At 36.7% G+C, this 19,427-nt stretch overlaps 1 protein-coding gene across 1 annotated transcript; it reads right to left on the bottom strand.

Annotated features, from left to right (window-relative positions):
* Positions 1-491: 491 nt before the first annotated feature.
* LOC122829549 (tetraspanin-2-like) lies at positions 492-17,333 on the bottom strand. The gene is made up of 8 exons (XM_044114206.1): positions 17,146-17,333; positions 8,050-8,152; positions 4,069-4,166; positions 3,919-3,993; positions 3,754-3,837; positions 3,597-3,656; positions 3,403-3,486; positions 492-3,323 (listed from the first exon to the last, which is right to left on the bottom strand). The coding sequence occupies exons 1-8, from the start codon at positions 17,212-17,214 to the stop codon at positions 3,258-3,260; spliced, it is 639 nt and encodes a 212-aa protein (XP_043970141.1). The 5' UTR covers positions 17,215-17,333; the 3' UTR covers positions 492-3,257.
* Positions 17,334-19,427: the final 2,094 nt, after the last annotated feature.

Raw genomic sequence — 19,427 nt, 5'->3', positions numbered from 1 at the left:
ATTGTTTGTCTGGGACCCTCAATTACATACATCATAGAAAAAATTAGCAGAATCTTAGAAACAATGTAACATTTCAGTCTATTATGTATTAGAACTAATTCTTTTAGATTAAGAGTCAATAAATTAACAAACAGTAATTATGTAAATTAACTTAAGGAAAGAAACATGAACATAATGCAACATACATGAAAATATGTCTACTTAAGGAGTAGTTATGTTTAACTAAATGAAGATTTGCCAAATTTTTATCAATGCATTTTCTCTCAAAGAGAACAACTCAAGAATTTTGTGCATAATTTGGATTTCTTAATACCCGGGTTTGGTTGGTGTAATGCTAAAAACTGTTTATAAACAAACTATATTCTGAGTATTTTTTAACAGACCTTTACAGAAAAATAGGTAGATATCTTTAATAACGTCTGGGTCACACAAAACCAGTTTTTAAAGACTGTGAAACAAATTAGGCAAACTAGCAGTGAGAAAACACAAGAGATTGTATAAAACTTTTATTAAACCTCAGACAGCTGCATTCCTGAGAAGCCTGACATTTGACTAAAATGGATTACCAGACAATCATCTATGAGCGTGTGCATAGTTTTATTTTCAAAGGTTTACATTTTGTCACAACTCCAAATTTCCACAGCGGCAGCTTTTGAAGTGAATAGCAGTAAACACTGAAAGTCTGCTGGACCAAATGGCACTTTAGTGGCTCTCTTATGTGCTGCCTGAATCTTCAGAGAAAACACTGCCAACTGGCAGCCTGCAGTAGTGCGTAAGCCTTTTAGTTTTTATATTTTGACTCATTGAAATAACAAAAGCAAAACCCACAGTAGATCAGTGCTATTGACCAACGACAACAGCTGTATTTGACCTTAATCAACCAACTATAAAGAGATTATTCTGGGTGAAAAGACTTATTTGTGGGTATAAAAAAGGTTTTATTGTGGCTACAATTTTGAATCCTTAACCAGTTTAAATGAGGAAAGATTCAGGAGCACAACATATGAACCACTACTCAAATAGAACCTACTACTACTGTATTAGCAGTCCATCTCTACAAACATATGCACACATTGCTACATTTAGTTGCTCTTTAAACACATGATGCTTGCGACCAAACAAAGGCACATTAATAAGTTCTGTATGAGTTAATTCTCTTTCCGAATTGTTAAAACTGACATTTCTTTGCCACTGTACATCTACACCAAACACAAATTGACATAGAACATGTTAAATAATAACTACCACTTCTGCCACAAATAATTTACAACTAATAAAAAAAAACAAAAAACAAAACATATTTACAAGTTGGAATCCTGACACTCAAATAACTGCGACAGCAGTTTCAACGACTTAGTTCAACCCACATAAATGTAAACAATTTCACATCGGTCATGATTCCATCCAGTACTCGGTTTAATGAATTAGAAGGGACACATTAACTTTTTAAACTTTTTTTTTTTCATTGTTTTGGGAGAGGTATTTTTAAGGCACAAAAGAGATTAAACTGAGATGAGATACAGATTTTAAACTGACAATGAAAGTTCTCAGTTATTCAGCTGGGACACTGTTCAACTTTCTGGGTAAAACATTTAGACGAAAAAGCACTTTCATTCATTTTAAGCATCTCTAATCATAGGCTTCATGTTATAAATATATTTCGTAAAAAGTAGTTTTACTCTGCTGTATATTTAGGGAGGACGATCACATGAGTATTTTACTGGTATTTTTCGACTGATGGTAAAATAACTTGGGTGTCTTTCTGAGTGGTAGGTTCCCTTCACAATGGACCAAGACTGTGGCTGGATCAAGATAAAACTGAACCTCCTCACTATTCCTACACAAGCAACAAGACTGTGTCTTCACAATCTCTGGATTTTCTCTATGCATGTGGGTGTAAGGGGTATCTGCACCTCCAGGATATTTTGGACATTTAGTCCTCTGAGCTAATAGAAAACACTGATAATTTAATTATATTACTTTGCTTCTGGATAAAAAAAGATATCTGAGAAGATTATTGATTAACAAGATCTTGAAAGTTATATCAAGTTTTTTTTTTTTTTTTTTTTTGCTTTCATAAAAACGATGCATGGTCTTTGTGTGCTAGGTTGTTTATTCTACTGCCGCTCAGAATGCAAAGATGATCTGGCCAGAGGAAGGAGTATGACTCAATCTTGGGGAGTAAACCTGGTGTCTGTGTCGGATTGAGGTCTGATGACATTCACACCATAAATAACTCAGCCTAGAGTTTATTTGGCACCACACCAAGACCACCTCCCCCAAACGGTCTCAGTATGGTTCCATTGGTCTGCAACCCAGTGCAATAGTTGTGTTCATATCTATGGAAACAAACCGCAACAAGAGGGGAAAAAACAAACAAACAAAAAAAAAACTGGAGGTTTTTTCAAATGAACTAAACATTTCAGGTGTGCAAACAACCTTAAACACAAGGACAGCCTCCCAAAATTAGCATAAATTAACAATAGGTGATCTAATATTGTTAATTGGTGTTGATTTTTGCAAGACATTAAAATCTCTTCAGAAAATGTCTAGCGCCACTTTTGTTTTCTTTGTTTAGATCCGTTTTATAAGCTTCAAATTCAGAGGAAAGGGTTGGCTTGAGCCAAAAAGATGTTTTGAAATGAATTAAATTTACAATTTCTATAGTTATTATATTAAGAGTTGTTTTGTTGAAGAAAAACTCCCATGTAAGCAGTAGACAGAGTCTGTGTACAGTATGTGCCTCTGCCTTTTTTGAGGCACTACTAGTCAGGACTTAGGGTCAGGTTTTTTTTTTCTAAGGCTATGGTCTCACATAGCATGGCATTAGCGTGTTAGTATGTGTGTGCTTCTGTGTCACACATAAGCAAACTCAGCTGTTTTAACCTCAGATTGCACTCTAAGGCTCCAGTTTCCCACAGCTGAGGGGTCAGTGTCAAGATTGTGTGAAAAAGCACTGACACGGCCGTGACAGTATGTGGGTTAAAATTTCCGAATGGGTGAGAGAAGAAACTGTTTAAGAGATTGTCAGGTCAAAATAAACTGTCCTAACAGATGGTTACAAAAGCTATTATTCTATTTGGTTTGACTACGAATAATAATAATAATAATAATAATAATAATAATAATAATAATAATAATAATAATAATAATAATAATAATAATAATAAAAAGATCCAAAGACGGAAGCAGAGCACCAAGGTGAAAACGAATTTCTGAAACTTTTGGAAATGGCGAGCGTAGATGAAACATGGATCTCAGATAACCTCCCTGCTGTTGCGAATGGCACAGCACAGCACCATGCTGAAAATCATCCCAATGATCTGTGGAGCAGAGAGCAAAAATCTGGTCATTTCTGAAGCCTGTAAAACTATTTTTGACATATCTTGTGTTGTGACTCACCATTACTCCAGCGATGCCAATGCCCACATAACCAATGATGAAGAGTTTACTGTCAAAAAAGTCTTTGATTTTTGTCTCACAGTCCTGCAGAGTACAGATAAGGGCAGGAAAGTAGTGTTATGTATCGACATTATTAGGATGCTAAGCATTTAATCAGCAATCATTCATTAGTGACTGTGAAGCTGAAGACATACCTTGTTTTCAGACTCGGGTTCAGCATCACAGGGGGTCGATTTAGTTCCACAACAGTTCAACTAAAAAAATAAGACGTAAAACACAAGAGAGACGCTTTCAAACTTCTAATCAAGTAATAAAAACTTAACTTAAACACAAGGTTATTTGAAAACTGACCACTTTCTGGTAGGACAAGATCATCGTGCTGTTGCTGTTTTCAAGATAAGCTTCTGAGTAGAAGTTCTGCACATCTTCAATTATCTATATGAGAAAAGAGAAGAGTTATGCATCTGGCAGGTCAAAAACCCTCACAGAAATGACCAAGGCTGTAGAAAATTGTACCTTATCTTTATTCAAGAATCCAAACACCCCTGCTGCCACCTCGGCTCCAAAAATGATCAGCAAGCAAGCAAAAAACTGAAAGAAAAGAAAAATCCTTAAATGAAAATTTTCTCTAACACAAACATGTGATAATTATGGATTTGCACTCACTGAACCCAGCAGGCACTGAGACTCTCTGACAGCTCCACAACAACCAAAAAATCCAACAAGCATTATCAGACTGCCAGCACCGATTAGAATGTACACACCTGCAAAGAGAGGAAAATAAGGAATAGTGATGCTAGAAACACATAAACAAGACTCTTAGTTTGGAAGAATAAAACCATTTCAACACCACTTTATTATATGAATGGTACATATCAAAATACACTCACTGACTATTTTAGTTAGGCACAAGCAAGCAATGACAGCATCAACTCAATGCCTGTAGACATGTGGTGAAGACTTGCTGAAGCTCAAACCAAGCATCAAAATGAGGAAGAAAAAAATTATATTTAAAGTGTTCCAGCTTTTTCTTTTACTACAACATAAATATATATGAACAAATAACCTGACAATATATCTAAAATATAGCCATAGCAAAAACAATTACTTAGTTACATTTTGAGCTGGATGGTGGAAGTGCTAACCCCTAACATATATGACACTAACCTGTCAAGATGCAAAAGACATCATTTGCTAACAAGGTATCATTTGTTTGCTTCCTTGTTCAGACTCACAAGAATGCTACATGCATATTTAATAAAATAAATTGTGTTGTTAAGATCAGACTAAATATGAAGGTAGAAGGGATAAAGTAGCAATGCTATAATCAGCCATATCAGCTGGAAAAAATATGTTTTGTTGCTAAACGCACTGGCTAATGGTTATGTTATCCAGTAAGTTCGTTTACATTTATTTAACCCAGTCTTCAAAAAATAAATGGTCAAAAATAATTTTCAGCTAATCGTCTAATGAGCTGAAAACTTAAAACGATGAGCTGAAAATACCCAAAAAATACCCCCCCAAAAGCTCCAAAAATACACAAAAAATGCCAAGTGTTGAGTTAAGGCCTCCCCGTGACTTTGAATGTGGCATGACTATTCTGAGGATTTCAGAAACTGGTGATCTTCTGGGTTTTCGATACACACCCACCTCCCAGGTTTATCTAAAATGTTTTGGAAAAGAGAAAATATCAGGTGTGAAGTGATAAAAAGGCCTTGTTCATGTCAAAGATCATGTGTGAATGGGGAAACCGATTCAGGATGATAGAAACCAGTTTAAATATCTGGTTACAACCAAAGTATGTGGCCACCATGCAAACACATAAAATAATTGTACTTTGATATGACTGGGCTATAGTAGAATACAGTGAATAATTGACTGTAATCCATTTGAACCCCATTTTAAATCTATGCCATGAAGAAATAAAAGGCATCTAAAGGCAAAATTGTAGTTTACCTGGCACTACCACGGCGCAACAAAAAAATGACTGTAAGTATACTTTTGTAAATGTCTTATGAAAACCCGTTGAAAATGTTCATATTTGCGTTTCTCTAAGAGAATGGTTTTAATCACCTACAAACTTTAGCTACAACAATCTTCCACCTCATTCATGTAGAAGCTGCATTTACCAGTATCAACAGCAGATGGCAGTATACAGCTACGGAACTGAGTTAATGCTGTCAGTACTTCCATTTCCAAGATCCGAACCAGACTTTGAAGCTGTTATTTACTATTAATGTTGCTGCTCTCCAAGTTGCTCTTTTAGGATTTGTTCAATTGGAGAACTCTTTCTGTGTCTTTACATACATTATAATTTGTTGGAAGTTTAGCCTGGGAGGTTTCCCATTGATGCCACAATTTTGAAGGATCTACTATTAAAAACAAAAAACAAAAAAACAAATATATAAATATATATACCAACATCATAGATGTGTCTGCATGGAGAAACCTAACAAGATTAGTTTATAGTTAGAGTCTGTTGTGAGGCAAACAGAAAATAGGCTGAGTCCTTTTTCTCAACATACAGAAAAAAACAAAGCAATTTAGCATTTTCACATTTTTAAAATTGATTTTTATTGTAACTTTATGGGATAAAAACGAAGAAGAGTCCATGGAGAGTTTAACGATGATGCAACGAGGCATGGCAACAGTTATGCACTCTCATCTGTACTGAAGAGAACAGCCCATTCCCTGTCCAAACTGGGTTAAGCACTACAATCCAGGAAAACATAATTACAGCCATGCATCTTTCACTGAATTGCTTGGACTTTTCTCTAGGGCACACCTTTACATTATCATAGGATTTTGTACAAACACATTTCTCAATAAGCTGGAGTGGTCTACAACTAACAATTGTAAAGTATGAGTCAGGAAAAGAAGAATAAATTTTTTTAGACTGCTGAAATTACTGATATTTTTGAGAGTTTGTGCAAAATGTAAATTAAAGTTGAGTTATTTTTTTTTCTCTAATCTATAACTAATCTAAACAAGCCATCTAATTCTGTATTACTTTTTGCACTTCTTTCATTACATTTCTGTCTTCATTTCTTACTTCCTCCAGCTTTTTCCATGGGTATTTTACAGTGACTGTTCTGCCGTCTGTCTCCTTCTTTCCGTCTGGGCAGAGACAACTTGAAAGGTGGTGTGCAGGCCTGTGGTTTCCCTCATGGATTCTCAGTCAGTGTGTGTAGCACCCTCTCTCTCTCTCTCTCCCTGGTTACACACTCTTCTTTTGCATAAAAGTTTAATATTTTTAAATCTTGGAAAGCATGTTGGTGCATGGAAAGAACAGATTGTGATGAAAAAAAAAAAGAAAACTTATTTGGAAAGTTGTAGGTGTGATTTGATGAGTTGGGTGTGGAATGATGCAATAGAAAGCCTGGCGAAAGCATTTATCCAATTAGCTTCTCCACAATTTGACATGTTACAACCACAAATGTTAATTTTTAAAAAATTTTATGAGGCAGAAACACATAAACGTGAATAAAAGAACATAAATAAATTCAAGGTCGGAGGAAAATAATTGCCCCTTTGTCTTAGGTCTTCTTTCTATTTACAAATAAAAAATATGAAGAATCTCTTAAAGATGCAAAAGTTCAAATGTACTTTTGCAGCTATAACACTTTTGTTATATACATTAATATAACACTTTTGTTATAGCTGCAAAAGTGTGACATTTTTACAGATTTTTTTAGTATCAAATCTGAACTGTTTGGTTATCCCATATTTTCAACAAGACTTACAAGACTTGTACTGTATTTAAATCCAGCTTTTTACCCATCACCTCTGATAAGCTTCCCCACAGCATGACACTGCCACTACCAAGTTTCATCTTGGACATGGTGTGTTAAGGGACACGGGTGATCTTAGCTTTCTGTTATGCTGAGGTTTGCATTTAGGCCAAAAAGTTTACATTTTGGACTCCTCTGACCACACTTTGCTGTATTTCATACATGGCAAGTGGTAAATTTTGAAAACAACTTTTTCTGACTCGCTTTCAAGAGAGCCTAGCTTTACCTCCATCTATAACACAAGTGATGATTGCAGAATACATGGGTAATAGTTGTCCTGCAGACAGATTCTCTCACCTCAACAACTGATTCTGGCCATTTCTTTGACTAATGCTCTGTTTGTCTGGCATCTCAGTTTATGTAGGGACCATATCTTGGACGTTTCAGTTGTGAGATACTTTTTCCTTTTTTATATAATAATTTTTTCAGTGCCTTGTGAGATGCTCACACTTTGAGGTATTCTGTTGTAACTTAACTCTGGTATGTCCTTTAGTGTTAATTGAACTTGACTTTATTTACTGGGATCAGAATACAGGGAGGTATATTTTCGGATTTAAAACCCCCCCAAAAAAACAAATGAAAGAAAAGATGCCTCAAAAATGAAAAGGGGTATCAGCACATTTTTCCAGGAGACTGAATATATTTTAATTTGGTAGATACCAAAATATTTTTACATTTTTGGTAAAAACAAAATATAAACACAGCAAACCGAGTGAGAACAAGTCAAAGTGTACTAGACATGATTTATAACATTAGGTACTAAAATATAAATTGTTGTATATTTTTGTATATTTTTGAATAAATTACCCTATATTACAAGGTGTCTCGATAAGGTAAGGTTTAGTCTGTCACTCACCCAGGAAAAAGGTGTCTGGAGCTCTACTGCCACTAAGAAGAGAAACAGTCTCTGGGTCAAAACGCAGCCAAAGTCCCACTGCCAGAACAAACGATCCCATTAACTGAAAGACAAAAGGAGACACAAAGACATCTATTGCAGCTGCACAAAAAGATTGGCACAAAATTATGCTAAAGATAATATCTAAATATGTTGTGTAAAATTTTAAATATATCCTCATTAAAAAAAAAACAAACAAAAAAACACTGGTTTTCCATATGTTCTTTAATCATTTCCTGTATATTAACACACTGTGTTTTGGTTGCACACTTGAAATTAATGTTAAAAACTAATTACCACTCATAAATAAATGGGTTTATATTCATGTAAAGCACATCCATGAGTATACATGTTATTTTTGTATCGTTAGCCCTGCAAATACCTTTTTTCCTACTTCTCTTAAAATTGTTTTTTCACTAGTCCCCTTGGTCTAGACATTATATTTTATAGGAACAGAGTTATGACTGCATGGAGAGTAGTCGAGCACAGGTTACAGGTATTAAGGTATACCAAAAGCCCGTTTTGAAACCTCCAACATTTTCCACCACACCTTTTCCAGATTTTAAACTCTAAATCAAGACGCCAGGGAAAAGTCCCAAGGTGACCAGAGTTTATACCGAAAGAATCACAGAGCAACGCTACACTCTTGACTGCTTATTGCTGCACACTGCTCGTCAGCTGGCCCAAACGAAGGCTTTGTTTTATTCTGCATTTTGTTTTAATTCTATTATTAAAGTGCTAATAGGAATACACACATCAATAATTCATATTTTCATGTTTTAAAGAGCAATTAGATTACATTATTCATATTTGCTTAAATATTTAGGTAAATTCTATGCTATTCTGAAACTATGGTGTTTTATTCTTGCTGTGAGACTCTATAAGCTCATGTCCAAGTGAGAGTTGTAATTTGTTGAAATATAATTGAGAATTGAGTAAATCTGGTTTATGTAGATACATAAAGAAAGTAAATAAATAAATAAATAAATAAATAAATGAGAAGGGTATTTTTTTCACTAACCCCAGGCTTTTCATAAAAATACAGGGAAGTTAAGATGCTCATAATCTGTAAAGCACAAACTGTTCAACCTTTGTTAGCCATGCTATTTGCATTTGATAATAAATTAGACCACAAACATGCAGTAACAAAAACACTCAACCATTTTTATGTTTAAGATATGTACCAATTCTTTGAACACCGAGAACATGTCACATCAATGAAACAACTACATAGATTGAATTATGAAGAAACACATAGAATTACTAAATTAAAATAATATTTTAAACATGGAAAGATACAGGTTTAAATCAGGCCGTCAAACTTTTAAAAATTAAAGTCAATGACAATCAGGTTAGTAAGAGTTTTTAAAAATACTTTTTAAAGCAATTTTCATGTGCATCACAGAATGGCTTCAGACACTATAAAACTCCAGCCCTGATTTTTTTTTTAATGCTTATTCTGTGTTAAGTTCAAGAGCATCTGAATCGTAGACCTGATTCCTTTTGAAGAAGTGTGTTTAGTGAAAGATCCTTTAAATAAACAGAGACCAGACTGAGTGGAATCCTGTAAACAGCAAACTCCAAAGACAGTAATCTCCAGTTTCCTGGTATAGAGAAGATGATCTCTTTGGTGTCTCACCAGAAGCCGAGAACAGACTATCCAGCTTACCTAGAAATGTATCTTATATTTTCCTTTCTCAAATTCTCCATCGGATACTGTTCACTCCACACTGTGACTGATCGGAAATTTACTTGCAGTACATTATCCAATTGTCGAAGAAAGTTTTCATCAATCTGGGAACTTTTCAGCAGCCTTATTAGTTGCATTTCTGACAGATCAAAATTGCGAGGTTTAAGTAACAACTTAACCAATGTACCCAGAGGATAATTCAGTCTAAAAAAAGCCTTGAAGCTAAATGTCCTTACAACACGCTGCCTTTTTTGTGCACAGAGAGATAACTTGCTTAGAAAATTACTATAAATGGAGAGTATTCAGAAGTGGCTCTCACATGATAAGTCTGTGTCCCAGATACAGAATTTAGGTAAACCGCTGTTTGTGTGATGGCTTGCTTGGCAGTCTTCCAGCTCTGTTAATATATTTAGGAGCAACAAAGTTAAGAAAAACTCTACCAAATTTATTTTACTTGGAAATCTCTTGTTTACTCAGCGTAATCTATCTTGGTCGGGTCCTGCAATTTAAGTTGTCTTTGTTTTGTCTCATGTCTTTCATCTTTTGCTGTCTACAATTCTTTCCCTGCTACTAGTCCAGACCCACAGGTTATATTTCACAGCATTTTTCTGAAGTAAAGCCAGTAGCTTAGTTGTAAAGCATCAGAAAAGGACAGGTGTTGGGAAGCCGGTCCTCCCAAACTGAGGATTTAGTGTCATGCAGGGTGATGTATGAGTAGGCTGAGCTCTTGGGGCTCCAGGATTATCAGGTCCAAAGTGATAAAGCACTGTGAAGCAAAGACTGAGGATCTGTAGATTTACTGAGCATGTTGGATTAGTCTCAAGATAGAGTCTGGTTTGCACAATAATACCTGATATTGACGAAGTGTTCCAAAGACATTGTAGATTGTTGTGTTTTTATTTAGGGAAGTGGTTGGTGTATGCTTGGTGAAAACACTGAACACAAGCTGATGTAATTGCAATTACTGTTAAAAGCTTTTTCCAACAGCCGAAAAAGTGATTTACTAAAAGCATCCCCAACTCTGGCACTCAGGAGCCTGAGGATCCCAGAGGTCCCATTAACACCCGATCTGCCATCAGGTCTCCCTGCTCCACCCAACTTTGACCTCGCGTACCCCTCCCTCCAACCCCTGACAACACCATGGATCCCCCTTCGTCTGCCCCACCTCACTTCAGCCCTTCCCTCCCAATGTCCCCAGAGGACAAAGACCCACTGTCTCGCTCTCTCACTGCACGCTTTAGTGCACAATGGGAAAGAAAGAGAAAGACACAATGAAAGAGAATATATGAAAATGGAAGGGAAGATAGAAAAAAACAGAAAGTCATTACAGAGCCCATCATCCACTTTTTTTCTTTGCCTGCAGACACAAGCATCTTTCTGTACCAAAACCCCATTGTATGTCAAAATATCACAAGGTGGAGATAGAAATGTCTCTGTCGAAGTTTCATTGAAGCTTTCTTCATGATTGAAAGAACGGGTTTTAATGTGGCAGCTAGAGATTGTTTTGTTGTGAGGGAAATTTCCATGAGAACATGGGTGGGAGTTGAGACAGGACTGTGGTCTTGGTCAGAAACAATCTGTGGTACAAAGTCTGGAACAAAAAAAAAAAAGAAACAAGCTTTACTGTATATTAAAGCAACGTGACTATAAACATCTTTTTGAAATCTAGCAGTAATTAGTGAGCGATTTAAGCTTGTCAAAAATAGTCCTATGTCTCACACATGTCTGGGGAAACCAACACAGCGGCATATTAAAAAATGATGAGCAGATGGAGAATGTAAATAGAGGAGATAATTATGGGGGTGGGAGTAAATCCAATTGTACCCAGGGACAGACAGGGCAAAGGCTCACACTGGTTTCCACCATGTAGCCATGCCTGTTTGGAGGGCTGCGTTTGTCTTCAGCAATAATTAGCGCACACTGTTGGCAATCCAATTTATGTTAATTAACAAAACATAATTTCAGAATGAAAAACAGCAGGAGAGTCAAATGTTCTACCATAAACCTTTCATAGCTGTTTGTTAACTTGGTACCAGGTTAACTTTGTACCATTCTGAATCAAACAGGAAGTGGATAAATTCAAAATGTCCTATTACACTTTTTTCAATGATTGAGACTTCACTTGTGTTCGAAAAAAAAAAGTAAGTGCCACTAAAAATACTATAGGCAGCTTTTATTTCCACACATGCAAATGCACTGTGTAAATTTATCCAAAAGTAAATTTATCCCCCCAAAAAATCTATTTTATCATTCAACTGCAAATGAAGAAACTGCTTCTGACACCTGTAAACAGACATTCCTACTCAGTAACTATGTTACACAATTGCTCTGTTAAAATAGAATCCAGGGTTTAGACAGGCCTCTCCATGTTAATTTTATTAGTCTAGAACCTAGACACTTCCTGGTGCATTTGGGATCGCTATCTTCTTTAAATACCAATTTCAACTGCATTTCATCTTCAGCATTAGACAACTTAGTCTCTTGAGATGTATTCATACATTAGAACAATATCAGAGTTGTGATTGCTGGTAGGCAGCATATAATCTGAGTCCACAGAATGAGAAACATCCCCACAGCAGGAGATCTGAGCCTGCTGGCATTTTATGTTTTTTCCGCCCTCGAATAAACCTTTACTCAGATTTCATTGGAGGAATTAATTTTGACCAGAAGGCACAATGTTTCCTTTGTCCTTAAGGTGGTCTGGCCAGAATGATGTAAAATCAACTTTTTTGAGCTTTACATCATGTTATAAAGTTATCCCCTCATCAAAACCATACAAGGAGTGTTGCTTTGATTGTCATGCGTGTTTGTGAAATCGCTGAATCTCCCATGGCTGTCATTTGGGGGTGTCTGATTCCATCTTCCTCCTTCCTTCTCCTGCCAGATGTCGATGCCCTTCTGGGCAAGGCACTTAGCCCCAAATTACCCAATAGTGAATGGGTGAATGTGACTCTAGTGTAAAGCACTTGTAGTCAAAATGACTGGAAAAGCCATATGAGTTCAATCCATTCGCCACTCAACTCCATCAGACTGGTGGCAGGACTAATTAGCAAACACCATGGAACCTCAAGTCTCCTAAGAATGGTTGTAAATAGCATAATGGAGCATTGTTGTGAAGATATGCTGAAAGCACAGTGTTGCAGGAGGTTTTTTCTAAAGAGGTTAAATTTCATATTTGATACATACAGCATTTTTATAACAACTAAAGCTAACATAGCTACTTGATTGTAATTTATGTTACACAGCATTCGTGTAGCAATGCAAGTGAGAAGGAGATTTTAGTACACAGCTGTTGCTGACATTTGCCCTTTATCGCTGTCTAAACAGAGTGAGAATGGCATCATCTGACTGTAAGCTTTCTCACATCAATGAACTTTGCAGAATCAAACATTCAATGTTTTAGTGTCCAGTGTGACGTTTCATTGTGTCTGGACTTACAAGCACACCTACCCAAACCATATCTTTCACTTTGAATAACTCTGTAGTTCGACCAGAAGCAACAATATCAAACCATGCCAGTGTCTCTCTACTTCACATACAGCATACTGAGGAACAATAGCTAAATTAGTAGCAAAAAAATTTAAATAAAAAAAAAAAATCCTCAAAATTAATTAAATCCTCTATGAAATGGTCAGCAAAAAGTTACTTTTCGTTATGAATTAAATTATACATAATTTAATAATTTAATTGCATGTATTCCTTATTTAAGAGAAATGTATGTTTTTTTCCTGATATTTTCCCAAATTGTTTCCTGTGCTACTTAATAAATCCCACAGGTGCAAGATGAAAGAAAAAATAAATTATATATATATATATATATATATATATATATATATATACATATATAACTGTAATAAAAAAACTGTTGACATTCACATTAGAAAACTGAAGATTTACTGTGGGTTAATTGAAAGAAGAGAAAGCTTCTTCTGCAGCTTTTGAGCATAATGAACATATGAGATGTCCTTGACTTGTTAACCACACAGGTTTAATGTTTCACTAAGGGAATCAATAAAAAGGTGAGAAGTCATAGGGAGGGACTAAAACCAAAGAAGTCTAACTAGAAAACAGATCTGGTTTGCTTTGCAATCTTTATCGCCACTCTTAAGAGAAATCTCACAACAGCGCAGTAGTATCATTTTTAAAAGGTCACAATAGCAATGTTAGAGGTTCTGTGAAGGTAATCATTAACCATACACTGTCGACCTTCACCTCTGAGTTGCCTTTGTTTTGAATGTTTGACAGCTTTCCGAATAACAACTTGTCTGACTTTTACTTTACACGAGCTCTCGCAACAAAGTTTGAGAAAAAAAACCCATAATTTCCCTTCAACTCACATCACAAACATCTTATCACCTCCACAACCAGAAACAGTGTAGCTACAGCTAAATGGAGGCACTGTACATGCATTGAACATGTGTGGGTGGAAAAATGTAAACTAAGTGAAAACAGTGGTGGAATTAGAAAACACAACATACCAGAAAAGGTTATTTTAGATGATTTGGATAAATGCAGATATTTATTGTATTCCCAGTTTTCTTCAGTCCTCCAAGTTCCTTATGATAAACATAAAAATTATGCCGACTACGACTTTTCTGGACAACGTGTAATGTTGTCCAGAAAACCTTGTAAAAGAAACCTTGTAAGTTTCTTTTACAAGGTTTTACAAAAAATTTGTATCTTATTTGCATCAGATACTGTTCTTGATTTGACAAATAACGATTATTAGGCCTCCTAGGCTGAAGCTAACAGGATATGGGTCAATACCAAATTTGACTTTGTCGTCTTGCTGATGATGATTAACACAGAAATTGGAGGAAGGATATGATATTCCACCAGGGTTCGTCTTGTGTGAAACACAAAATACTCGTGGAACACGTGAGTTATTTTTTCCCCCCTAAACATCAATAACCTATCCATCCATTCAAACTCCAAACTCCGTCTGTCTCAGTTTTGGGCAAGATACTTGACTTGCTTTGCCAGCTGGTAATGGTCAGAGGGCCTGGTGGCACCAGTGCATAGCAGCCTCTGTCAGACTGCCCCAGGGCAGCTGTGGCCATCTTATCACCATCACGCCATCAGCCAGAAAACACAAACAAAAGAAAAACATTGCTACCCTCTTTACCCTCCAAGGTAAACAGAAAACCGTTGTCTGGAGGTACTTTCCTTACAAGGCGCACAGAATGAAAAATTAAAATGCCAATCGATACTACATGCTAGCTGTAACAACCCTAGGACACTGATGTTTGAAAACAACGTAAAACTGTCAGCAGAGCTCCCGTATAAAATAATGAACTTTCCAAGCGACGTAAGCTAAAGAACAAAACATTGTGCAGAATTACAATTAAAGACGTTGTGCAGAGCTGACGCTGGAAACGTGTGCATGGACCGCATTCTTGTTTATACTATAAAACCTATGTTTAGTAAAGCGCCAGATCCATGTTTGAATTAATCTAAGAATAGAGTTATGCTTTATTTTGTCTCTTTGAAGTCAAATTCACTGCAAAGAAAAACAATTTTTTATATATATTTTTGAGCAAGCTCACTTCAAAAGTGCTAATTGAGGTGCTAATGTCATTGTAATTTTTACTTCCTGATAACATGGATTCAGCTATAAATGACAATCAGGACCCAATTTTGGGCAGCAGTAAAAATTATCTTGTTGCAAAACAGTCTTTTTATTTTTTTTAAGAATATTCTGCCAACAATATTGAAAAAGTTAAAGTCAATGGTCAATCACTAGGAATATTAAATGAAACACAACATGCCTCTACAGAATGTAACTCTGTTATCCTCATGCTGATCTGTTTTATTTGTATCTGGGTCAAATTCCGGCCAACTGTCCGTGTTTTCTCTGTGAGCGCACAAATACCCACATGAATATCCCTCTCAATCTCCTATTGACCTTCTTTTTCCCCCTCTCTCCTTCACTGTTCTTATCCCCTTGAATTTGTATGACTATGAATCCTACTTTTTACATCTGACTGTAGTTCATTTTCTATTTCTCCCAGGCTGATGCCAATGTCCACACTCGGATATGATAAACCAAAGATAGCTCTGCGTGGCAATAAGAGAAGTCAGTGGACCCTAAAGACTGCTGCATTCATGAATCTGACAGGTGCTGCTGCTGCTTAGCAGTGCTGAAGGATCCCATTGAAATTATGCTTTTGTCCTTTTGTCACAATGGATTCATTCAGAGTGCATTCAGCCCTTCAACCACTCAGCAGATGCACACGAGAGGACCTCTCCACACAAACATACACAAAAAGACATATCTTCATCAGGAAGAAATGTGCAAACAGCAGTATACACAAACATCACTAAACATAAAAAGGGAAGTATTTGCAGCAATGCCATTTTTCCACTGGTATTTTGACAACTTCTGTTTGGTGATGAGCTCAAATTCAAGTCAGGAGTCTAGACTGAAAGATAATATTGAGTCCACTAAGGAGAAACATATTTCTTCTGATTCGAGTCTACTCTGCATCCCTAGAGTCAAAACAAATCATGGTGAAGTATAGAAGCAACAGTTTATATGCTCCTCTAATCGGGAACAAACTTACCAAAATCCTCTGGAGAAATGTGAAAATGCTGAAACCTTTAAATTAATGCCACAATTTATTTGTTCAGAGTTTCATCTGAATAGAAACAGACTAATTCTAATCTGTATTGCAGCTCCCCATTCTGTGTCTTTTAGCCTACTTGTAAAATTTTGTCTACTATACGTTTTTAACATTTAAAACACTGGATTTCTTTATTGCGGAAATGTGATATGAATGAACTTCAATGCAGGACATTATTAACGACAGACTGGAAATGTTAATATTATCTGAGAGGACAACCACGCGATGGTATCTTTATTAAAGAAACACACCTGTTTTTGATAACGTAATTAAGTGCGCCCTCCACCTGAGAGCCCAAGAACTGTTGTTTCCAAAACCTTTAAAAGAGCAAGTGTTGCGGTTGCACCTTCACTTCATCAGAGCTTCGCGGAGTTTGTTAATGAAGCAACGTGGCGCGGAAGCCCAGCAGTGTGTTTTCCATGCCCTGTCGGTCTCTCTCTCTCTCTCTGGCTTTTCATTCAGCCTTCCTTTCAAAAACACGCTTCCCGGGGAAAAGGAGGGCGGGTTTTTTTCTTTTCCTCTGTGGAAAATCTGATTTGTGCCCGGTGAGCCAAAACCAAAAAAACTGTAGACTGTCACCCTTTCTGCGCCGCGCAGGGCAATTTCACAAAGCATAAGCTAGGCAAAGCCAAAACTCTGACTAACGGATGCTTATGGGGAGTACCTACCATTCTGCACTGTTGCACTTGCTCAACTCGCATCTCTTTCATCCCGCAGTACAGCAAATATGCGATAGGCACTCACCCAGAATATAAAGTTGAAGACGAACAAAAGGTACTTCACACATTTCATTCCTCCTTCTACCTTCCCCATGTCGGCTGGATGTTGGTATTTGTCCGTGCAAAATGCTCACACTGATGAAACAGACTCACAAGCTAACGGTCTAACAGAAAGCACTTAGAAGCGCTCTCTCTCTCTCTCTCTCTCTCTCTCTCTCTCTCTCTCTCTCTCTCTTTCTGTCTTTCTCTCTTCCTCTCTCGTACAGTGCGCACACACGCACACAAACACCGCAGGAGCCGCTTAATCTTTCCAGACCGCCCCTTTCAATATAGCCGAGGGTGGCTCAGGGGGGTTGAAGCCACTCGATGGAGACGTTGTTGTTGGTTTCTCAAGAGAGATATTTTCCATAAAAAGTATTGCTTATACGTAGCCTCTTATGTTCCAACCTCCTTTTGATTCAAAGTTTCTAACCGTCTGTGGGCTAAGCTAAAGTGAATTACAGAAACTCATTTCACAACATTGTTTCTGTTCCGTTTTTACACCACTACCGTCGCCATGTAAAAGTGACAGTAAACTGTTAATATGTAATAAAGATTAACCATTAAACACCCAGTATATTTTTAAGATTGGAGGGCTAACTAGAAGAAGGAAATATAAACACAACTCATCTGTTTTCTTCAGCCTTTGACTTAAGTGGCGCATAAGACGCATTGTGCCTTACTGTATTTTACTCAGTTTTATTCTGTATGATGTATTTTATTGATTGTTTGGCAGAAGTGTAAGCATTTAGGTCAGTTTTTTTTTTTTTTTTTTATGTGCTATGCAACTAAATTTGACCTCAGTGTTGAGAAAACAAGAAAACTCCAGGAAAGAGTAATTTCTGCAGCCCTGTTAATCCAGGAATGTTTTTTGCAACAAAATTACAAAAAATACAATGTGTTTTGTTTCCGTTTTAAGCTAACATTTTTTACTCGCTTTTCCAAAATGTCGTAGTGAAATTGGGCTTCTGCTTAAAAGTTTCTTCTTATACTTCTTAAAAATTGTGACAGCCAGATAGAGAGAAACAACTTTCCATTGAATTGCTAAGTTTAGTGAACACCTGAGGAGTAATCTGTTTTAACACTGATGTAACTGTTTCACTGTGTACTTTCTTGGCTCATTTTAAGTTTTTGGATGTTGAGTTAAGCTAATCCATTACTCAGCCTGAGTTGGATTTGAGCTTTTTCCATGTCAGTGATAATGAATTTTCCAACTTACTCCAACCTAGAAGTTGCTAAGCGCAAAGAAGATACAAACTAAATGTACTACTGCTAACATAAAAAGAGCAGGGACTTTGGTGGAGCAACTGAATGCTCCATCAAAGTAAATAAATATTTTCTATACCGCCACAGAGAACAGTGGAATGGACATCCAAAGAGCACTGCTGCTTTATTAGTGGCAATTAGGCCAACATAAGAAAATGTCCTTGAGTAACAATGCACTCGGCCATGCTGATTAATGGAGGGTGGAGATAGTTAGACAGGAATGGTGTGATGGAGAGGGGACAGGCAGCGAGTCTTGCACAAACAGGCCACTCAATGTTGTATTGAAAAGATTAATTATCCATGATACTTTTATTCTATTCTGCCCCAGAACGACCTTAGCTACAAACTTGCAAACTTGTGCTTTCAGACCCAGTGGAAGAACGGTGGAGTATGGTTAGAGAACAGAAAAGTTTAGATTGGAACCTGTCCAGAGTAAAAGGACATGCAGATAAGACCAAGAAGTCCCAGCTTGTTTGTTGTGCCAGTGGTGGTTCAGTTGCTATGTTAATGTGGGTGGAAATTATTTGTGTAAGCCATGGTCTTAATGGAAACAGCTAAATGTAAATAGATGACTAGACCATTTATAGCACATATGTTGTGTTGACTTATGAGTTCGAAATAGACAGTTCATGGGACCATACTGAGATCATATTTATGTAATAACTGTTCTTGTTCCACCCATATCTACTTCAGCTTCTCTGCCATTTCTGACGTATTTGAGAAAGCCATTATTCAATAAACCAACAGCAGAACTTTGGGATGTTTTGAATGTGAAGGACACTTTCCATCTGTGGCAGTGTACCGCCCTCTGGTGGTCATTTAAAAGCTTCACCTTAAGGCTGCAATAGTTCTCTATTTTGTTCAGTATCAGCTTTATTCTCCAAGTTTGTGCACATGAACAATTAGTTTGACTTCAGTTATGCCATTGTCCTTTTGCTTTCTCTCTCAAAGAAGACATTTGATATACCTTAGTATGTATTCTTGTACATTTAAATATAGACA

Source organism: Gambusia affinis, linkage group LG01, assembly GCF_019740435.1.
Source record: "Gambusia affinis linkage group LG01, SWU_Gaff_1.0, whole genome shotgun sequence".
In the NCBI taxonomy this organism is placed as follows: Eukaryota; Metazoa; Chordata; class Actinopteri; order Cyprinodontiformes; family Poeciliidae; genus Gambusia; species Gambusia affinis.
The sequence above is the reverse complement of the archived record's forward strand: the minus strand, read 5'-3'. Positions and strand labels throughout refer to the sequence as shown.